Below are 18,481 nucleotides of genomic sequence, written 5' to 3'. Positions count from 1 at the left end.
GCTGAACATTGGTTGGCCATCAATCCCATTGACTTCCATGTTCTGAGCTGATGGTTGTTCAATTGGTATCTTGACCTCAGCCTCTTGCGCAGCTGGACATTGGCTCGAGTTCGCCCTGGTGTCCTTTGGGTAAACAGGTCTGTATATGTCAGCTGGTCAAAGATTCAAGGCTGGAGACGGAGCCGGCTTGGCCGGTAATGGATGGAAGCAGGCAGATGGAACAGGGGGTGCCAGGATCAGGTAGTAAGCCGTATATTGTGGAGCCAGATACTGATGGTTGCAATTTGGGTTGGATTGTTGATTTGGCGCTTCTGGTACAGGACAGACGCCAATGAGATGATCGCCAGAGCCGCACCGGAAGCAATGTCAAGGGGCCGGCGTCCTGAAATTTGCTGGTTGACCCACCAAGGTGTACACGTTGTTGGGATGGCTCTTGATGGACGCACTTTGTTGAGCTTGAGCCGTTGCTTCGGCAGCAAAGGTACTGGGGGCGATGTGTTGTTGTTGAGCAGCTTCACGGCCTTTTATCTTTTCTTGGCAGTTGTTTAGGATGTCGATCATTTCTACAAAAAGTAATGGAATTTGACGTCTTGCAGCCAATTCTTGATCAACATGCACTACAAACATGGATGAATTTGGGAAGGCATATATTGATCAAATTATATTGATCTTTTTTTTTTTTTTTTGAAATTTCTCTTTAATTTTTTTCCTTCCTGCAACATCATAACCCTTCTATCATCTCTCTTTCTCTTGATTCCCCCCTGTCTTAGTTTTTAACCATAGTAAAAGCTTCATTTTGTTGCCAGATCAAATAGGTCATTTTTACATACTCATCCCACTTTCTTAAATCCACACAATCCTAGACCTCTGGATCTAAGTTTTGGGGTGTTTTTTTCTCACAAAATGGCACAAACAGCCCACAAATCTCACAATACATGTTGAAATCCCCAAATGCCCGAAGGCCCTATGGATGACCCTCCAGCTATGCCGCAGCAACAAGCAAAAGTGGGCCGGTTGTTAGAGTAGTCCAGGAAGGCCCTAATCAAGTGATTAGTGGGCTCCCAGGGAGGGGGTAGGACGAAACCGGATCCCCTGGGGGACAATCCGCTGCCAACCCCTCCCCCTTTTAAATAAGCAGTCATGTTTGTCCCCCAACAATATCCCGACCGTTACCCCACACCACGGGCTCGTCGCCATCCGCCACGCACTCGTCGCCATCCGCCACAAGCTCGTCGCCATCCGCCACAATTAGCTTGTTGCCATCTGCCACAGACTTGTTGCCATCCGCCACGGATTTGTTGCCATCCGCCACGGATTCGTTGCCATCCGCCATGGGCTCGCCGCCATCCGCCACACTCTTTTTGCTATCCGCACCGTGGGACCTGTGAACACTCTGTACAGCCAGTAAATGACTGGACTCGCGCATGCATGCGAGGCCAGTCGTCAAGTGAGCATGCGCGCTAAATTTTTCAAACCCCGCTCGTTTCGACCCTGCTCCAACCCCGCCCGACTTCCGCATGTCTTCAAAAATTACAAGTTGCACCATCTCTTTCCAGACCGCCCGCCCACTCCAAACCTGGCTCAACACTCCAAGCTCAGCACCAGCAGTCGCGATCCACCCCGGCAGTTCGCGACCTTACAACTCGCCACCCTTACAATCTTCAGCCCTCCAACAGCCTACATCCACCGGCGTTTTGTTACGACTCTCGCCGCTTGTGTCTGCTCGTCAATACCGCCGCCTGGAGAAGACTTGTCTATTGGTATGTATTCCCTTCCCCTCCCTTCTTTTTGGTGTAAGACCCCGCCCCTCCCCTTTTTTTGGTGTACGACCCCGCCCCATTCTGACTAACCTCTTAGCTGCGACTCTTGCTGCTTGTTTCTGCTCGGCAATACCACAGCCATCGCCGCCGCCCAGAGAAGACTTGACCACCGGACGACTTGAGGATGAATTGGTGGCAGATTGTCTTCAGCTTGAGGTCGACGTCTGACTTGCTGTCGATAGTCTTCGTGATTTGGGCATCCAGCATGTCCAGATTGAGGTTGAGATGATGCTCGTCGACGGATAAAGGGTCCTGCTCTCTCTGAGACGAGTATTGCATCCGTTTTGAAAACTCGATCTGACTGTGGTTGAGGCTCTTCAGCTTATTCATCAAGATGATTGGCTTGAAGATCAGTGAGTCTTTGAAGCTTGGGTTCAGGATCTCTTTCAAGATGTTGGTGATCGACCCGAGATTGACGGCCCGCTTGACTTGGACAACATCCAGTGTTTGGATCATTTCCTTGAGGATCAACAGATGTCTGATCACAAACAGCTCCCGATCAATCAAATTTGCTTGGATCTTCAAGCTCATTGCTGGAGTCGTTGAGCTGGCCTGGTGGCTTGCGACCGAGTTCATCATGTTGGAGGCTTTGATGATCGATTCCGAGCAAATGCCTACCACCTCGCCGGCAAAATTCTGAAAGATAGCATCCTGTTCATGTGTGGTTTGTTGTCAGTCACCTTTGGGTGCATAGTTGGCAATGTGTGCAGCAAACATACATTGACATACATATGCAGCCTTGATAGGATCCACAAGGTCTTCCTCAAGGTAGGATACCAATTTTCCTGGACACCTTCAGCCGGAAGCCTGGACTTAAGTGGTGCATGAGGATGCTCGAGGAGTGGGGCGGGAGGATTGTTGGTACGCTTGGACTGTTGGCCACTCTGCCGACGTTTCTGGTTGGTCTGGATGAGCTTGTTAGGGTAATCAAGGTCCTTGTGTTTTGGCATATAGTTAGCCACTTTGGTTTGGATGATCGCTTGGGCGCGAAAGATCAGGCGGGTTTGGATGTCTTGAAGGATTGGCTTGAGGAGAGTTGAGAACTTGAATCAAGACTTGTCAGCTTCAATCAAGTTACTATCCATTGCAATCAACACATTAAAGATCGTCGCCAAATGACATAGGAGATCCAATTTCTGCTCATGCAGGATCTGAGGTCTCAATAAATCGTACAAATAATCGCACAGAGATTCTAGATAAACACTGAATCACAATGAATGAATAAATATTAATTCTAGCATGTTTTTTTCTTCTCTATTTTGGGAAAAAGAAACTCTGACAAGAGCTCTTCTTCTCCGGTTTTTTGGAAAAATGACTTGAAGAGGTTCCATTTGGTGGCACACACCGATCTCATGTAATTGCATCCCGTGGTCGCCAGAGAGATGAGATCAGGGACCTGCTGATGGGTGATCTGGATGCGGTTGATTTTGATCTTGATTTGGGCATGGAGCAATTGGCTTCTGGTTGAGACCCAGGTAGAGAAGAATTCACTCAGCAGTGCCCCATACTTGTCTCTGTTGAATAAATACCGTTTTTCGACCTGTGAAATCAGCGGACACATTTCTTCTGATAAGGTCCGGAATTTTTCATAGAGTAACGTTTCTTCTATCTTGAGATTTGACAAAGATTGTTGGTTGATCTGCAGCTTCTCTTGCACCTGTTGGCTTAAGCTTTTCATTTTATTTGTGTAGTACAGCTTGATCAATGTCATTGAGCGCGTCAAACATTGCTGAAAGCAAACCAGATACAAGTCTGCATCCTTGAAATGCCGCTGGAAATACAAGGGAGCAGGAAGGTGAATCTCCGGAAATTGTGATAATCAAAAGTTTGGCTTGCATGTACATTTGATTTCATGACTCTAGACAGATGTTGAGCTGCTTGATCATGGGCAAGAATTCTTGGCTGTTCACAATCTCCGCTTCGCCCAGTCTGCTGAGCACGCGCTGGGACTTGTCAAGCCGACGGAAGTAAGCCAGCCAATTGCTGAGGGTGGTGGCGATGGATCCGAGTGCTTTTTGGTCGTCAAACATGCCCTGACAGGACCGTTTGAGGCTCTTTGTCTCGCACAAACAATATTGATTCTTGCTTATCTGTAAAGTGATCATTGTACCATCAATTTTCCAATTTTTGCTTATCTTAGTGATCATTATACAGCTACAAGTGATTCATGCATATTTGTGAAAACATGCTGTCTGAGTTTGGTAATGCCATTTTTCAGGGGAAAACATTGAATTTAAAGTTGGAACAAAGGTGCATTTATGTTTGAGATTAGGCAAAACATTGTGAAAACATCATGTTTGTCCAATCTTACTGCTAGCGTTGCGCGTAGGGTTGGGCTGAGTATCCTCTACGGTACTCGGCTATTGTGAACTTCTCTTTGCTATCCTGTGTTTCCAGGATTGCCTAGGCGGCCCGGGAGCTGTCCTTACAACTCCCCAAGCCGCCTGAGTGTGGGAAAGGGTTCTCCACTCATCTCCCTCTTTGTCTGCCGCGCCTCCTCTCTCTGTGACGGAGAGTTTGGCACAACGGAAAGATGAGCTGGGGGGGTGGTCACTGCTCCTAGGGAGTGTGACTCCTCCTCCCATGTGAGCACTAAGCTGTGGGGGTCTGAGCCCGCGGGCGGGTGGGATCCCCAACTGGGTGGGCGGGCGGGGGCGAAAATTTTCCAAATTTTCCGGCGATATTGTGCTCGGCGTTGTGTCCTCTGTTGCCGGTTCCGGTGCGCTAGATCTTAGCTGGTACCGGTTGCTCCTCAACCAACTAGGTTTAAGTCTGGTCGGGCAAGCCACGGCTGCGCACTGCGGTTGCCTTTGCGCGCGCTCCTCTCGGCGGCGCCACTACCGCTGTCCCTTGGACTCGGCCCACCTCTTGCTGCGCTCCCGGTAAGCGCACAGTAATGCCATTTTTTATCCAAGATTATCTGATTTACTATTGGGCCTTAGGCACATATGTACCTTCAAGACTTGGCATGACATTATTTCGGGAAAAGATAGAGGTGAAGCAAATTGTATATGTCACATACAGTTTAGGGTGGTGATTGGGCTGCATCTGAATTTTCTGACTGAAAATAAGGAACATATGGTTCACACAGGCAACGCTGCAACAATTACAATACATGTATTGTATAGGCTATACATTGTATTGTATTTTCATGCAGATACATTCAATTACGATAAATATGTTTTGTATTGGTTTCACCAAACAATTCCAATGATACATATGTACAGTTTTTGGAAAAAATTACGATACAGATACATTTATTTTGATATTTTTCCAATACGATACAGTGAAATATAATTATTTGTATTGTACTTGTTGCACCGTTGACACAGGCCACACTTGGTATCATGTAAGATAGACTGAGTTTTTAATCCTGTGCCATAGATCTTGTGGATGGGCTGGGTCTGATTTGTCTATCCTTGCCAGAGCCCATACCTGTAAGTGTGTTTTTTGCCCTGCAGCGGCGCAGCCGCCTTGGCCTCTAGTATGAATTATTCCTGAGAAAAGATGGTCTGTTAAGTCAGGCAGGGAGGGGGGGGGGGAGGAGGAATGGGGAGGCATGAATTATTGTCACTTGAACCTTGCAGAAGTGTTGAAATCGACTTTCCAAAAAAAAAAAAAAGAAAAAAAAAAAAACCCCCAATCAGTCTCAACATATCATGCTACATCAATTTTGTTCAAATTTAATGGCTTGTATATATGACTCATCATATCCAATATCCTAAATTTCTACTAGGCCTGAGATTGATTTAAATTTTGTACCAGATTTGAGTAAGGTGTCTTTTGCTTCTTTTGTTCAATCAAAGACTAATGGGAGGTGTTTCCCCAATATATTCAATGGGTCAACTGATTTTATCCCAGAATCTGAGGTTCAACATTTTTTGAATCTAAAGAGATTGATTGAGTCTGGTTGGTTTGAAACTATCCCCTAAAATTATCAGGCAGTGTTTTTTGTGCTTCTGCCACTGTGTCTCAATCAGGGCTAAGATTTATTTCATGATATTGGTACAATGAGGATCAGCAATATCTGAACAATAATTTGAAATTTTTTAGTCTATGAAAGTCCCAAAATGTTGCAGTTACAGTCTGATCAGTGTGAAATATTGCCTAATTGGTTGGTTTTGTTGTGTTTGTACAACTATATCTCAACTAGCAATGGGGATGAATTCATGATGTTGGTACCATAATGATGAGAAAATTTGAAAGATTAATTTAGGAAGGCTTTTTGCCAATGAAAATCTCCCAATGTAGCAGCCCCATTTAATCAGTCAGGAACTATTGCCTCATTTTTTGTGTTTCTGCCATTATATCTCAACCAGCAATGTTGATTATTCCATGATATTGGTACCAGAATGTTCATCCATTTGCAAAGAGTATTTTGGTTTAGCTTTCATGGATTAAAATCCCAAAACCAAGCGGCTTAAGTCTGATTAGTTTCAAAATATTGCCTAATTGGGTACACCAGGAAAAAAAAGTAGTCACTTGATGGCAAGTGACATGACACAGCTTTCTTTTCAGCTCCAACACTGCTCCAATGCTGCTCCTCTCCACCAGCACATCTAGGGCTCACATGATAGGTGTCAGGATCAAAGCACTCAATGTGAAAAAACCAGATGATGCTCAGCTTTTGCGCTGGCCCAGCTGATGCTCAGCTTTTACCCTGGCCCAGATGATGCTCAGCTTTTACCCTGGCTCAGCTGATGCTCAGTTTTTCCCCTGGCCCAGCTGATGCTCAGATTTGGAACTTGCCACCTGATGATCATTTTTGGCCCTGGCACAGCTGATGCTCAGCATTGGCCGTGGCTCAGCTGATGCTCATCTTTGGCCCTAGCCAGCTGATTTTCAGCTCTGATCCTGTTCAAGCTGATTCCCATCTTTTTCCCTGGTCTGGCTCAGCTGATACTCAGCAAGCTGATACTCAGCAAGCTGATACTCAGCAAGCTGATACTTAGCAAGCTGATACTCAGCAAGCTGAGCATCAGCTGGCCAGCTGGCCCAGGACTGGGTCAAAGCTGAGCATCAGCTGGGACAGGACTAGGAAAAGGCTAAGAAAAGACTGGTACAAAGCTGAGCATCAGCTGGGACAGGACTAGGAAAAGGCTAAGAAAAGACTGGTACAAAGCTGAGCATCAGCTGCGCCAGGACTAGTAAAAAGTTGAGCATCACCTGGGCAATGACTGGTCAAGAGGCTTTATTCCAATTCTGAGAGTGAGCTGCGTGAAAAAGCTGAGTATGAGCTGGGCAAAAAAGTTGAGTATGAGCTGGGCAAAAAAGCTGAGTATGAGCTGGGTACCAAAGCTGAGTATCAGCTGGACAGAACTGAGGATCAGTTGGGCTCATCAAAAACTGAACAGGACCTCCTTGGTAAATTTTGGAAGTTGAGGAGATGGTGGAGAGATTGGGGTAGATAGTGGATAGATATTGGATAGATTGTGGGTAGCTGGCTGGAGCTGGTGTGATGTCACTTGCCATCAACTGACTATTTTATTTTCCTGGTGGTATTTTTTGGTGTTTCTGCCACTGTATCTGAACCAGGGCTAACATTTATTTCATGATATTGATACCATTAAAATAAGAGATGTTGAGAGAGTAATTTGGGTCAGCTCTTGACCATGAAAATCCAAAAATGTGGCATCTGCAGTCTCATGAGTCTCAAAATATCACCAAATTGGGGTTTTCTTTCTGTTTCTGCCACTATATCTCATATTTCATGATATTGGGACCAGAATATTCATCCATTTCCAAAGATTATTTTGGTATAGCTTTCATGTATGGAAATGCCCAAAAGGAGCTGCTATATTCTGATTAGTCTCAAAATGTTGCCTAATTGGGTATTTTTTGGTGTTTCTAGTGCAACTGTATCTGAACTGGGGCTAACATTTATTTCATGATATTGATATCATTATACTAAGACATGTTGAAAAATTAATTTGGGTCAGCTCTTGACTATGAAAATCCCAAAATGAGGCAGCTGCAGTCTCATGAGTCTCAAAGTATCACCAAATTGGGGTTTTCTTTGTGTTTCTGCCACTATATCTCAACAGGGCATGGTGATTATTTCATGAAATTGGTACCAGAATATTCATCCATTTCCAAAGATTATTTTGGTGTAGTTTTCATGTATGGAGATGCCCAAAAGGAGCTGCTTTAGTCTGATTAGTCTCAAAATATTGCCTAATTGGGTATTTTTTGGTGTTTCTGCCACTGTATCTCAACCCACAATGGGAATGATTTCATGATATTAATACCATTATAATAAGAGTGTTTGGGAGATTAATTTGGGTCAGCTCTTGCCCATGAAAAAACCCAAAATGAGGCAGCTACAGTCTCATGGGTCTCAAACAATCACCAAATGAGGTTTTTCTTTCTGTTTCTGCCACTAAATCTCAACCAGGAATGGTGATAATTTCATGATATTGGTACCAGAATATTGATACATTGAAAAAGATTTGTTTGGTATAGAGTTCATGGATTGAAATACCAAAAAGGAGCTGCTATAGTCTAATTAGTCTCAAAATATTGCCCGATTGGGTATTTTATGGTGTTTATGCCACTGTGTCTGAACCAGGGCTAACATTTATTTCATGATATTGATACCATTATAATAAGACATGTTGAGAGGTTAATTTGGGTCAGCTCTTGACCATGAAAAACCCAAAATAAGGCAGCTGCAGTCTCATGAGTCTGAAAATATCACCAACTTGGGCTTTTCTTTCTGTTTCTGCCACCATATCTCAACCAGGAATGGTGATTATTTCATGATATTGGGACAAGAATATTCGTCCATTTCCAAAGATTATTTTGGTATAGCTTTCATGAATGGAAATGCCCAAAAGGAGCTGCTATAGTCTGATTAGTCTCAAAATATTGCCTAATTGGGTATTTTTTGGTGTTTCTGCCACTGTATCTCAACCCGCAATGGGACAGATTTCATGATATTGATACCATTATGATAAGACATGTTGAGAGATTAATTTTGGTCAGCTCTCGACCATGAAACTCCCAAAATGAGGCAGCTACAGTCTCATGAGTCTCAAAATATCACCAAATTGGGCTTTTCTTTCCGTTTCTGCCACCATATCTCAATGGTGATTATTTCATGATATTGGGACCAGAATATTCATCCATTTACAAAGATTATTTTGGTACTAGAGACCAAGGTGTTGGCACCGCTGCATTGCCTTGATGCCACTGGGCGCCCTGAGTTGAGAGGCCCCTGCTTAAGGATCAATTGGGCTACATCTAACTTGAAGTAGTATATTGGCATTCTTAATCAGACAAGCTCTCTCTTGTCCTTAAGCTGCAATTGAATCATTCTTATCACTATTTGAATTAAGACATTTCACCATGCCCCAGTTCTTCTAGAATCATGTTTCCCTCTGATATTTGACTTAATTTGCAATCAAACTGCATGAAATGATTAGTTTTAATTTATCACACCTAGCCATAACTTGGCTTTACAACCCATGGGCTACTTAAAAGTTAAAACGTTTGAGAAACACTTTGACAGTAAATGAGCTTATGCAGAAAAGAGCTTTGACAAACACTTGCAACCAAACACTCAACATTAACCAGAGCGAATCTACATTTCTAAAGTCCACTTGCATTGATAGACTCAATCGATAAAGGCTTCTTTCCTCAGAGAGTGCTTGAGATAAGCAATTATTGTCCCAGTACTCACAGCCATCACTGCATGCTTGCACTGTCTCTTGCAGCTTAAAGGAGAAGATTCCTTCATTTGTAAACTATTTGTGTTGCCTGTTACCTAGGTACTCAGTACTTGGATTTGATTACAGGTCTTTTTTTTACAGACTCCCAATGTTGAAACTAAGCTTGCTCCACAATCACACACTGTGGCTTGATGCCATCCCAAACACACCAAGTAGCAACATTTAACCACTTTTACCTTGGGTCCTCAACAAGTGAAATATTTCCACAACTATGCCCTAACTTGATGGGTTCTCAGATTGAACCACAATGGCAAGTCACATTACACAAAAAACAATCCTGACATCAATGCTACTCAACTTCAATTTCTCACTCCAAAGGCAGTCAGAAATATCAAGATTGTGATCATGTTCATCTCATCCATTGCTGAAAGTTTACAGTTCAGGAGGGCAATGCCATCCAGCCAACCTCAGTTGTTGATCTCAGCACCCGATGGCCTTAAAGCAAGACGTCCAACAAGTTAGCTGTGTAATTAAACATTTATTATCTCATCTTACTTGTTTGACAAGGCGCTGAGTTTAATGAGGTAAAAAAACACATTTGGGTTTCAAACTTGATTTTGATTATTCAACAAGACATGATCATGCTCCTTGAACAGTGGCATCACCACGTAGCAGCACTAACAAGGCAATCCTGAGTAGCCTAGAAGAAGGTTGAATTAAGTATGTTATAGATCACGTTCAACATTCATTGATTATTATGTTTTTGTCCCAATCACATGGGTCCTGAACATCAAAAAAAAACTATCCACACAAAAAAAAAGGAGGAGGAAGGTATATTTACCGTAGTTTCGCAAACAAGACACTGCATAGCATTGCTCACTTGTATGCCGCCACCACCACCACCAAGGCCGGCGCCTCCGGGGGCAGCAGCGGCACTGTTGCTGTTGCTGTTGTTGTTAAGGCCGCCGGGGTTCGCTGAGTCAGTGGGAGCCAAGTAGGGCATCTGTTTGGAGCGTTTGCGGGCCTCGACGATCGAGCTAGGCAGGCAGGACGGGCCGCCGCTGAATGAGATCTTGGAATGGATATCCTCGCACTCCTTTTTCTCCCCCAACGTCGCACCAGCAGCAGCAGCAGAGGTAGTGTGGGCTCGGGTAGCAGGGGCGGCGGCGGCGGTGACACGGGTCGACGAGGCCTTGCTGGAGCTGCTCGTGCTGCTGGGACTCGACACCGCCACTCTCGTCGAGGGCTTAGCCTCCAAGACGTCCGGCTGGACGGCGGCGGGGGCAACACCGTCCTGGAGCCACTGGTCGCGGGCAGAGTGGGCCATGGGGGTGCCATCGAAGTGGTCGAGCTGGATTATCTATCGGCATGAGGACGGGTTAAAAACCAGTTAAGTAGACAATCGTACAAAAAGAAGACTTACGCGACGAACGAGCTCATCCAAGTACTGCCGGTGGGATGCCAACATAGGAATAAACGCGAGCGCATCTAGGGCTTCATCTGCTGTCGAGAGCGTCTCTGGGTGGAGATGGCGATGGGGTGACAGGTGCGGCGGCAACGGGGGTGGATGCCCGGGCATGTACTGCATCGCGATCGATGAGAGCATATCCATCAGCGACCGAAGAGGCCTTGTGCTCTGGGTTCACTGTTGCTTTTTGGATACTCCTGAAAACGTCGTTGAATGAAGGAGCTTCTTTCCCTTTGAGGCTTTGTTCCACGGAGGATGCAAACGTTTGAGGGTCGACACCGATGGGCGCAACAAAGGAGGTCTGGAGCAACAATCCCACCAGCTCGTCAACGGTGACTTTCAGTTGCTTGAGCTCGGCTGTGACCCGGATTGATTCGGCAAAGGTGGCCTCCGAGCCTGGGCCCTTGTTCCCAACAAGGGCAATCATTTGCTTGGCCAGGGATAACTTGCGTCGACGGACGGATGAGCTGTATTTCTGTTCGAGCAGCGCGAAAATCGAGTAGGGGTCCTCTTCATCGGTGCTGTCGATGACGGCAAGGATATCCAAATGGACGGTGGACCGAGGGAGCCGGGAAATCGAGTTCTGCTTGTCGACAAGGCGGCTGGTGAAGTTGCTTTCTGCCAACGTGAACTTCTCGATATGGAAGACTTTTTGCAGCGTCTGATTGATCCCCTTCTCCCAGATCTCGAAGTTTGAACCATCGCGCTTGTCAAGACTTGGGCCAAGCCCCGGTGTCCAGGAAACGCAAGGAACCAAACCCTAAGGGCATCCGCATCGGTGCGGGAGTAAATAGGGTCGGAGTAGATTAGCCTAATACTGGATTACCGCTAATCCAGCCTGTCAACCGCATCGGTCCGGCATAAACACAAGAGTAAACTGGCTACTACTTCATCTACCCTGGTCATCCACATCGGCTCGATTTTACTACCAAACAATGGCACCAAGATTCCTGTTCAACGACGAGGACTTCAACACTCGACGACACCTGTCATACATCCACCGAACGAACCAAGAACTCCTGAAAGAAGTTGACAACAGTTACCTTGATTCTAGCAGCTCTGAGGATGAAACACGACCATCAATCAAGTTAATTCGAGCGCCCAACAAGGACCGGTGCCACCTGAAACACCATGAAGAGCTTATGAACGACTATTTCAAGGAGGGCTCGCGTTATGACTCGGACGATTTTGCTCGGCGTTATCGCATGGAGAAGGGGTTATTTTTGCGTATTCTGAACGATCTCACGGCTCGATACCGTTACTTTGTTCAACGCCCGGTGAGACTGGTTTTTATTTCTTCAAAGATCCACGGCAGCATATCTGATTAATGATCTTTTCCTTCTCTGTAGGATTGTACTGGTAAATTGGGCTTGAGCCCGCATCAAAAGCTCACCGCCGTTATTCGACAGTTGGCGTATGCAATTCCCCTCGATGCGACCGATGAGTACTGTCGACTCGGAGAGACCACAGCTCGACAAAACATGGAACAGTTTTGTGCTGCCATTCAAGAAACATATGGACCAACCTACCTACGCGCCCCAAACAAAGAAGACCTCAAAAAAATTCTCGCAGAAAATGCAGCCAGGGGCTTTCCGGGATGCATTGGCAGCCTAGACTGCATGCATTGGGAATGGAAGAACTGCCCGACAGCACTCACTGGACAGTTCCAAGGCAAAGAGCAGACCCCGACCGTCGTACTAAAAGCAGTCGCCACAAAGGACACCTGGATCTGGCACTCCTTTTTTGGGACGTGCGGAGCTCTGAACGATAAGAATGTTTTGGATCGATCGCCTCTGTTTGATGCAGAACTTGCGGGGACGTCTTGGGGTGTCGAGTTTGAGGTTGAAGGCAATGTTTACAAGCGGCCTTACTATCTTGTTGATGGTATTTACTACCCATGGTCGAATTTGATACAATCCAAATCTCTAGTTGCACAAGATCAAGCAACGAAACTCTTTACAAAGCGGCAAGAGTCAGTCCAAAAAGATATCGAACGGACTTTTGCAGCCCTTCAGGGCCAATTCAAAATCCTAAGGGTACCAGCGATGAGTTGGTACCCAGGTGATTTAAATGCTATCATGACTACATGTATAATTCTCCACAACATGATTGTGGAGACCCGAGCAGTTCCGCAATCCTACCCACCACTCCCGGCATTGACTAAATTCATTCCTCCGCGCCAGGTACCGTTCACAGTTCTAGAGCAGCGAATGCGAGGTATCGAAATGAGGTCCGAGTTGCTCCATCACAACCTGACAAATGATCTCATCAAAAACTTGTGGAACTCATCTTGCAAGGAGGGGTTCATCGATTGGGATGAACTCCTTGCTTCTTAATTTTATTTTTCTCACTTTATGTCACTCGTAATCTCTTCTCTTGTGGTTATTTTAAGAATTATAATTGTGGATTCTTGATTGCAATAAATAATGAAGATCCTATAAAAGACTGATTGAAGACAGGGAAAAACTATACAAAAAAACCCTGTTGAGTACAACCTAAATTACGAGAGAAGTGGGTCAAGTGGGAGAAGATCATTGGGGCCAAAGTTTTGAGTCTGAGTTGGGAGAGTGTCTCTGTCCAAGCAGTTGTCCGATGATTCGTCTTCGCTAGTGTCCTCATTCTCATCGAAGCGTTGTTGATACTCGCTGGAATCTTGCAACTGAGGCCTTGAACGTGTTACCGAGGATCCAGGACCTCTTGGTCCTGCTTGTTGAGTTGTTGATGCAGCTATGGCCCGTCGCCTCTCCTCCATTATCATTTTTTTCTCGGAGATGAGGTACTCGCGCAATACCCCATCTGGGCAGTCTTCAATATTTTGAAGCATGCAATTCAAGTTGGTTTTGCGGCGGTCAATCTCGACGAGCTCGGATTGAATATTGTTCCCGCGTTTGGCTTCAGCCAGCCGTTTGACCGCGTCATTGTGAGCCAATTCGAGCATCTTCATCTTTTTACGCTTGTACAGCTCCTCTGCCTTGAGACGCTTCGCAGTCTTAATTCCAATGGGGCGCTTCCACTCCTTCGATTTCACAGGGCTTGCACTTGAATTGTTATCAGTATCGGGATCAGGACAAGAATTATGGGTGGCGTCTTGAGAGCGTTGAGACTCGGTGGTGACATCAACAGTGGCTCCCTCTCTTGCGCAACCATCTTGATTTGCCTCCGCAACTCGACCTGTCTTCGCTTTGCCGCCCAACATCTTGAACTTGGCCACGTGCCTCAGGAGTTGCCAGGGTCGCTCATTAAGAAAATGCTTTTTAACATGAGCATAGTATTTCTCGCAAGCCATCATCATCCAATCCTCAGGGGAAGAGCCAGACGGTGGGTGTTTTTCAATTCGATCGTACAGCGCTGAGAACTTCAGGCAAGCTTGCTGCAAATTCTTCCACCTGTTTGCATCAGAAATCAAACAAACAAATCATTAAACGCACAAATAAGTGCCATAAAAAATAGAATCACAATATGAACAGTAATTCACCTTGTTTGTAAAGCTGCAGCATTGCAAACGGGTCCTGGACTGAACTTGGTGAAATCGTTGAAAACACGCTCCCAGAACTTGTTGATCTTTTGGTTATTTGATTTGATTGCGTCCTCGGAAATATGAACCCAGCTTTTCGCAAGCTGTTTGTCTTCCTCTGGGGTAAAGTTGGGTCCTCGGCGTTTTGTTGGATTGGTTGAGGCAGGGGGAGACTTGGAGGTAGGGGCTGGAGCTGGTGCAGAATTGGCTGCTGGCATGCTGTTCGAAGCTTGGGCTGGGCTGGCGTATACACAAAGACTTGTTGAGGTGGGGTGCGTACTCGGCACTCCTAGCTTAATCCAGCTTAATCCAGGCTGTTTTGAATATTCATCTTGCTATTACTCCCAGGATTAGCGAGGAGGAAATCTACTCATCGCTAGTCCAAATTGGACTCCTGGGAGCAACTTAGCCCGATTAAATCGGGCCCGGTGCGGTTGCCAAGGAGGATTAGTTACGCTAATCCTCCCTTAACCCGCGACCAATGCGGATGCCCTCAATGACCATTGACCGGTCACCAAGCACACACCCCGCTTGATGAACGGTCATTGAGTGGGGTACACACCCTTGATGACCCAAGAGGGGTACACAACCTTGATGACCGGCCATCATTGAGCGGAGTACACACCCCCACATCCCACGCAATACCTGGACATTAGAGATTGCCAAGTGGACCCGGGTACCTGCGGTCATTTTGGGCATATTGAGATAACCGGACTTGTACCCAGCACCTGTAGGGCAGGTACCGGCGGTACCCGTGGCGGGTATCTTGGGTACTGCCTACAATTCAACCCTCTAGCCAATCTATGCCGGCTTCAAGGGTGGTGTAAACTCTTGATGACCGGCACAGACCGGTCATCAAGGGTGCCGTGTACACAACGTCTTGATGCCTGACCTGGGCTGGATATCAAGAGGATGTATGTATACCCTCTCGATGTCCAGTCTGTGCTGGACACCAAGAGGGCATACAGTCTCAATGACTGGCACAGACAGGACATCAAGAGGGTGTGTATATACCCTCCTAATAGGGGTTCACATTGCAAAAAAAGCAATGCTGATTTTGTCTGCTCATGCACCTGTGAGTAAGGTTTATGCCTTGCAGATTGCTTCCAAAGGGGAGCTGCCCAGCCAAACCTTTTTGCTTTCTCACAATTTTCAAAAGCTGCATCTGCTGGTTTTGGTTGCTGATTTTTGAAATCAGCCTTACATGAACCCCCCTAATTTCCGGTCTGTGCCAGTCATCAAGAGTTTACAACACCCTTGAAGCCGGCATAGACCTTCATCAAGGGTGTATATACCCTCTCAATGCCCGGTCTGGGCTGGATATTGAGATAGGGTATGTATGCGTGTGAATTCTTGATGTCCGGTCTGTGCTGGACATGGAGAGAGTGTTTGTATACCCTCCCAATGTCCGGTCTGTGCTGGACATGGAGAGGGTGTGTGTATACCATTCCGATTTCCGCTCTGTGCCGGACATCAAGAGTGTATGCCCTCTTGGTGTCCAGCACATACCGGACATCAAGAGGGCATACATCCACCCTCTTGGTGTCCAGTATGTGCTGGACACCAAGAGGGCATCCGTCACAGACCAGAAATCTAGACGGGTTATAATCCCTGGACCCTTGGTGAGCGCACTTGGCAGGTACATGAGCGGGTACCTGCTCCTTTTTCTTCCAAATTTAGATACACGGACCCGCACATGGCACCTGCCAAGGGCTGGCGGGTACCCACCCACAGATACCAGGTACCGCCCATGGGTGATCTCTACCGGACATCAAGCGGGGTGATCACAATGGCCAGCCACTGAGTGGGGTGTGTACTCTGCTCAATGACTGGCCTACACCCCTACTTGATGGCCAGTCATTGGGTGGAGTGCACATCCCACTCAATGGCCAGTCATCAAGTGGGATGTGTACCCCGCTTGATGTGCAGTCATCAAGAGGGATGTGTACTGTGCTTAATGACCGGGCATTGAGAGGGGTGCGTACATACCCCACTCAATTGGGCACTTGCAAAATACTGTGGTGGTACCTGCAGTAACCGCCTCAAGTACAGCCGGTACCTGTTGGCAGGTGCTGTGTCCGGGTCCGGGTCTGGGTGTCCAAAATTGCAGGAATTTGTAGCAAGTACCCATACCCGTTTGGCCATCTCTACTTCAGGTACAGCGCTTTGGTCCAATGTGGAAACCCAAATAAATCTGTCTACTATAGTGTTGTCAAAATCACCAGTAGCAGAAGTTGAATGGCTATGTGGTTCAGGTTGAACAGAGGAATTGTCCAAACTAGGGGAAGAAGGATAGAAAGTCGGCTCTCAAGGTTGATTATCTTTGGGCCAATACAAAACAGACGGTGTTGGGTCTGTGCAATGGTTGAATTGTTGGGTTAGAAATTGTGAGAATATATGAGATACTTCCAATAAAAAGGGTGACAGTGGTTGGTTGGAGAGGGAGGCAATGGAGGAAGGGCCAGGAGTTCTTTGTATGCTTTTGTTTGTTTTGGTTGCTTTGCTCTTGTTGGTGGAGGAAGTAGTCCTGCAAGGATTTGTTTATTGCGCCTAGTGTTGACCATGCAATGTCAAAGCCAACAGTTTGATTTGACATTGCGCACTATTGTATATATCATCTACTGTGTACAAAAAAATGGCATAATGTGATGAAGATTGCCTATAAAAAATAACCAATGAATTTAAAAATGCCAGCAAACTTGGGATTAGAGATTAAACATACGGAGAAAGGTGAAGATGAGGAGAAGAAATAGAGGGCAACTAGTTCAAGCATTCCATTGATGTTGCTTGCCGCTCTGGGTGGCTTGTTTCATCTGAGGGCATGTTTCTGACCATGGAGGGTGAGCAATTTTTTCGTCTAGAGAGTTGATATTCTTTTTGGAGACCATTTTTTCTTGAGTGATGCATACACAACAAGAGGGAGTAATAGCTGGTTAGGATGTGAAAGTGTTTGGTTTGTGATTACCGGTACATTTGCTGCAGAGTGAGGAGTTCTTGCACCATTGAGCTGTGTGACCAATCTTCCAGCATTTAGAACATTGCAGTATCAATTGTGTGTAGTGAGCTCCGCGGTAGAATTCATTTTGTAGAAAAAGTCCTGAACGTTCTATCTTGGCCGCAATGTCTTTGTTGTGTAGGTGTAAGACAATTGATCCATTTTTTCGCCCGCTGCTAATTGGGTTGCCTAGCCATTGAGCTGATTGTATCAGAGATGGATCAATTCTGTTTTGAAGGCCTAGTTCTTGTAAGTGGGATTGGTTTGAAGGTTCAAAATTTGTGGGAACTGCATTTAATAGGATTGGAAATCTTGATGGGAAGTTTTTGAGTTCAGGGCAAAGAAGCTCAGTCCACTTGTGCTTGTTCATAAGGAGCCATTGTGCCTTGGCTCTTGAGCTGGTTAGAAGTTGCAGGTCTTTTGATGCAAGAATAGCAATTCCAGACACATTGACAGGTTGCGAGTTGGCTCTGGCGTTCATTGAAGATAAGATCTGGTTGATTTTACTGGTAATGTCTTTTGCTGACATTGTATCTAAGCTGGTGAAGCCTGGTGGTCTTTGGATCACTGCGCTAGCCGGTTTATACTTGTTTATTTCTTTGTTTGTAGGTATTGATGGCGGACTGGCTTTATTTGCAATTGGTTCTTTTTTGTCAAAGGTGTGCTTTTCTGTTTGTTTGTAGCAACAGCGGCCCAAGATGGCACTGCAGCAATTGGCACCAAGTTTTGAGTTTGTCAATCCAATCAATCTAGACGTTCAAGTATGCAATCAATTTTCCGGTCAGAAGAGTGTTTTTTGCTAGCCAAGGAGCTCTCTAGTTTCTTTGTTTGATTGAGTAGAACTTGAATCTGTTGTTTGTTCAGTGTGAGATCTGGGTTTCTGGGAGAGAGGGCTTCATTCAAGAAAACAAGTATTTTGCTGACAATGTTCAACGGTGATTCAACTGAGTGAGTCTGACCGGTAGAGGGGGGGATCTGGAATAGGGGGAGGGGGCATGGGATTGATGACCGTCT

General features: G+C 45.9%; 2 protein-coding genes across 2 annotated transcripts; both read right to left on the bottom strand.

Annotated features, from left to right (window-relative positions):
* Positions 1-1,853: 1,853 nt before the first annotated feature.
* Positions 1,854-3,850, bottom strand: PtA15_17A314 (uncharacterized protein; the record flags this gene model as incomplete). The annotated part of the gene is made up of 5 exons (XM_053164418.1): positions 1,854-2,471; positions 2,540-2,863; positions 2,918-3,023; positions 3,101-3,334; positions 3,678-3,850. 5 exons carry the CDS (start codon positions 3,848-3,850, stop codon positions 1,854-1,856), a joined length of 1,455 nt encoding a protein of 484 aa, XP_053028387.1.
* A 9,608-nt stretch (positions 3,851-13,458) lies between these two features.
* PtA15_17A313 (uncharacterized protein) lies at positions 13,459-13,710 on the bottom strand (the record flags this gene model as incomplete). The annotated part of the gene is made up of 1 exon (XM_053164417.1): positions 13,459-13,710. The coding sequence occupies one exon, from the start codon at positions 13,708-13,710 to the stop codon at positions 13,459-13,461; it is 252 nt and encodes an 83-aa protein (XP_053028386.1).
* Positions 13,711-18,481: the final 4,771 nt, after the last annotated feature.

This window comes from Puccinia triticina, chromosome 17A (assembly GCF_026914185.1).
Source record: "Puccinia triticina chromosome 17A, complete sequence".
NCBI lineage: Eukaryota > Fungi > Basidiomycota > Pucciniomycetes > Pucciniales > Pucciniaceae > Puccinia > Puccinia triticina.
Note: the sequence above shows the minus strand (reverse complement) of the source record. Positions and strands in the feature narration are given on the sequence as shown.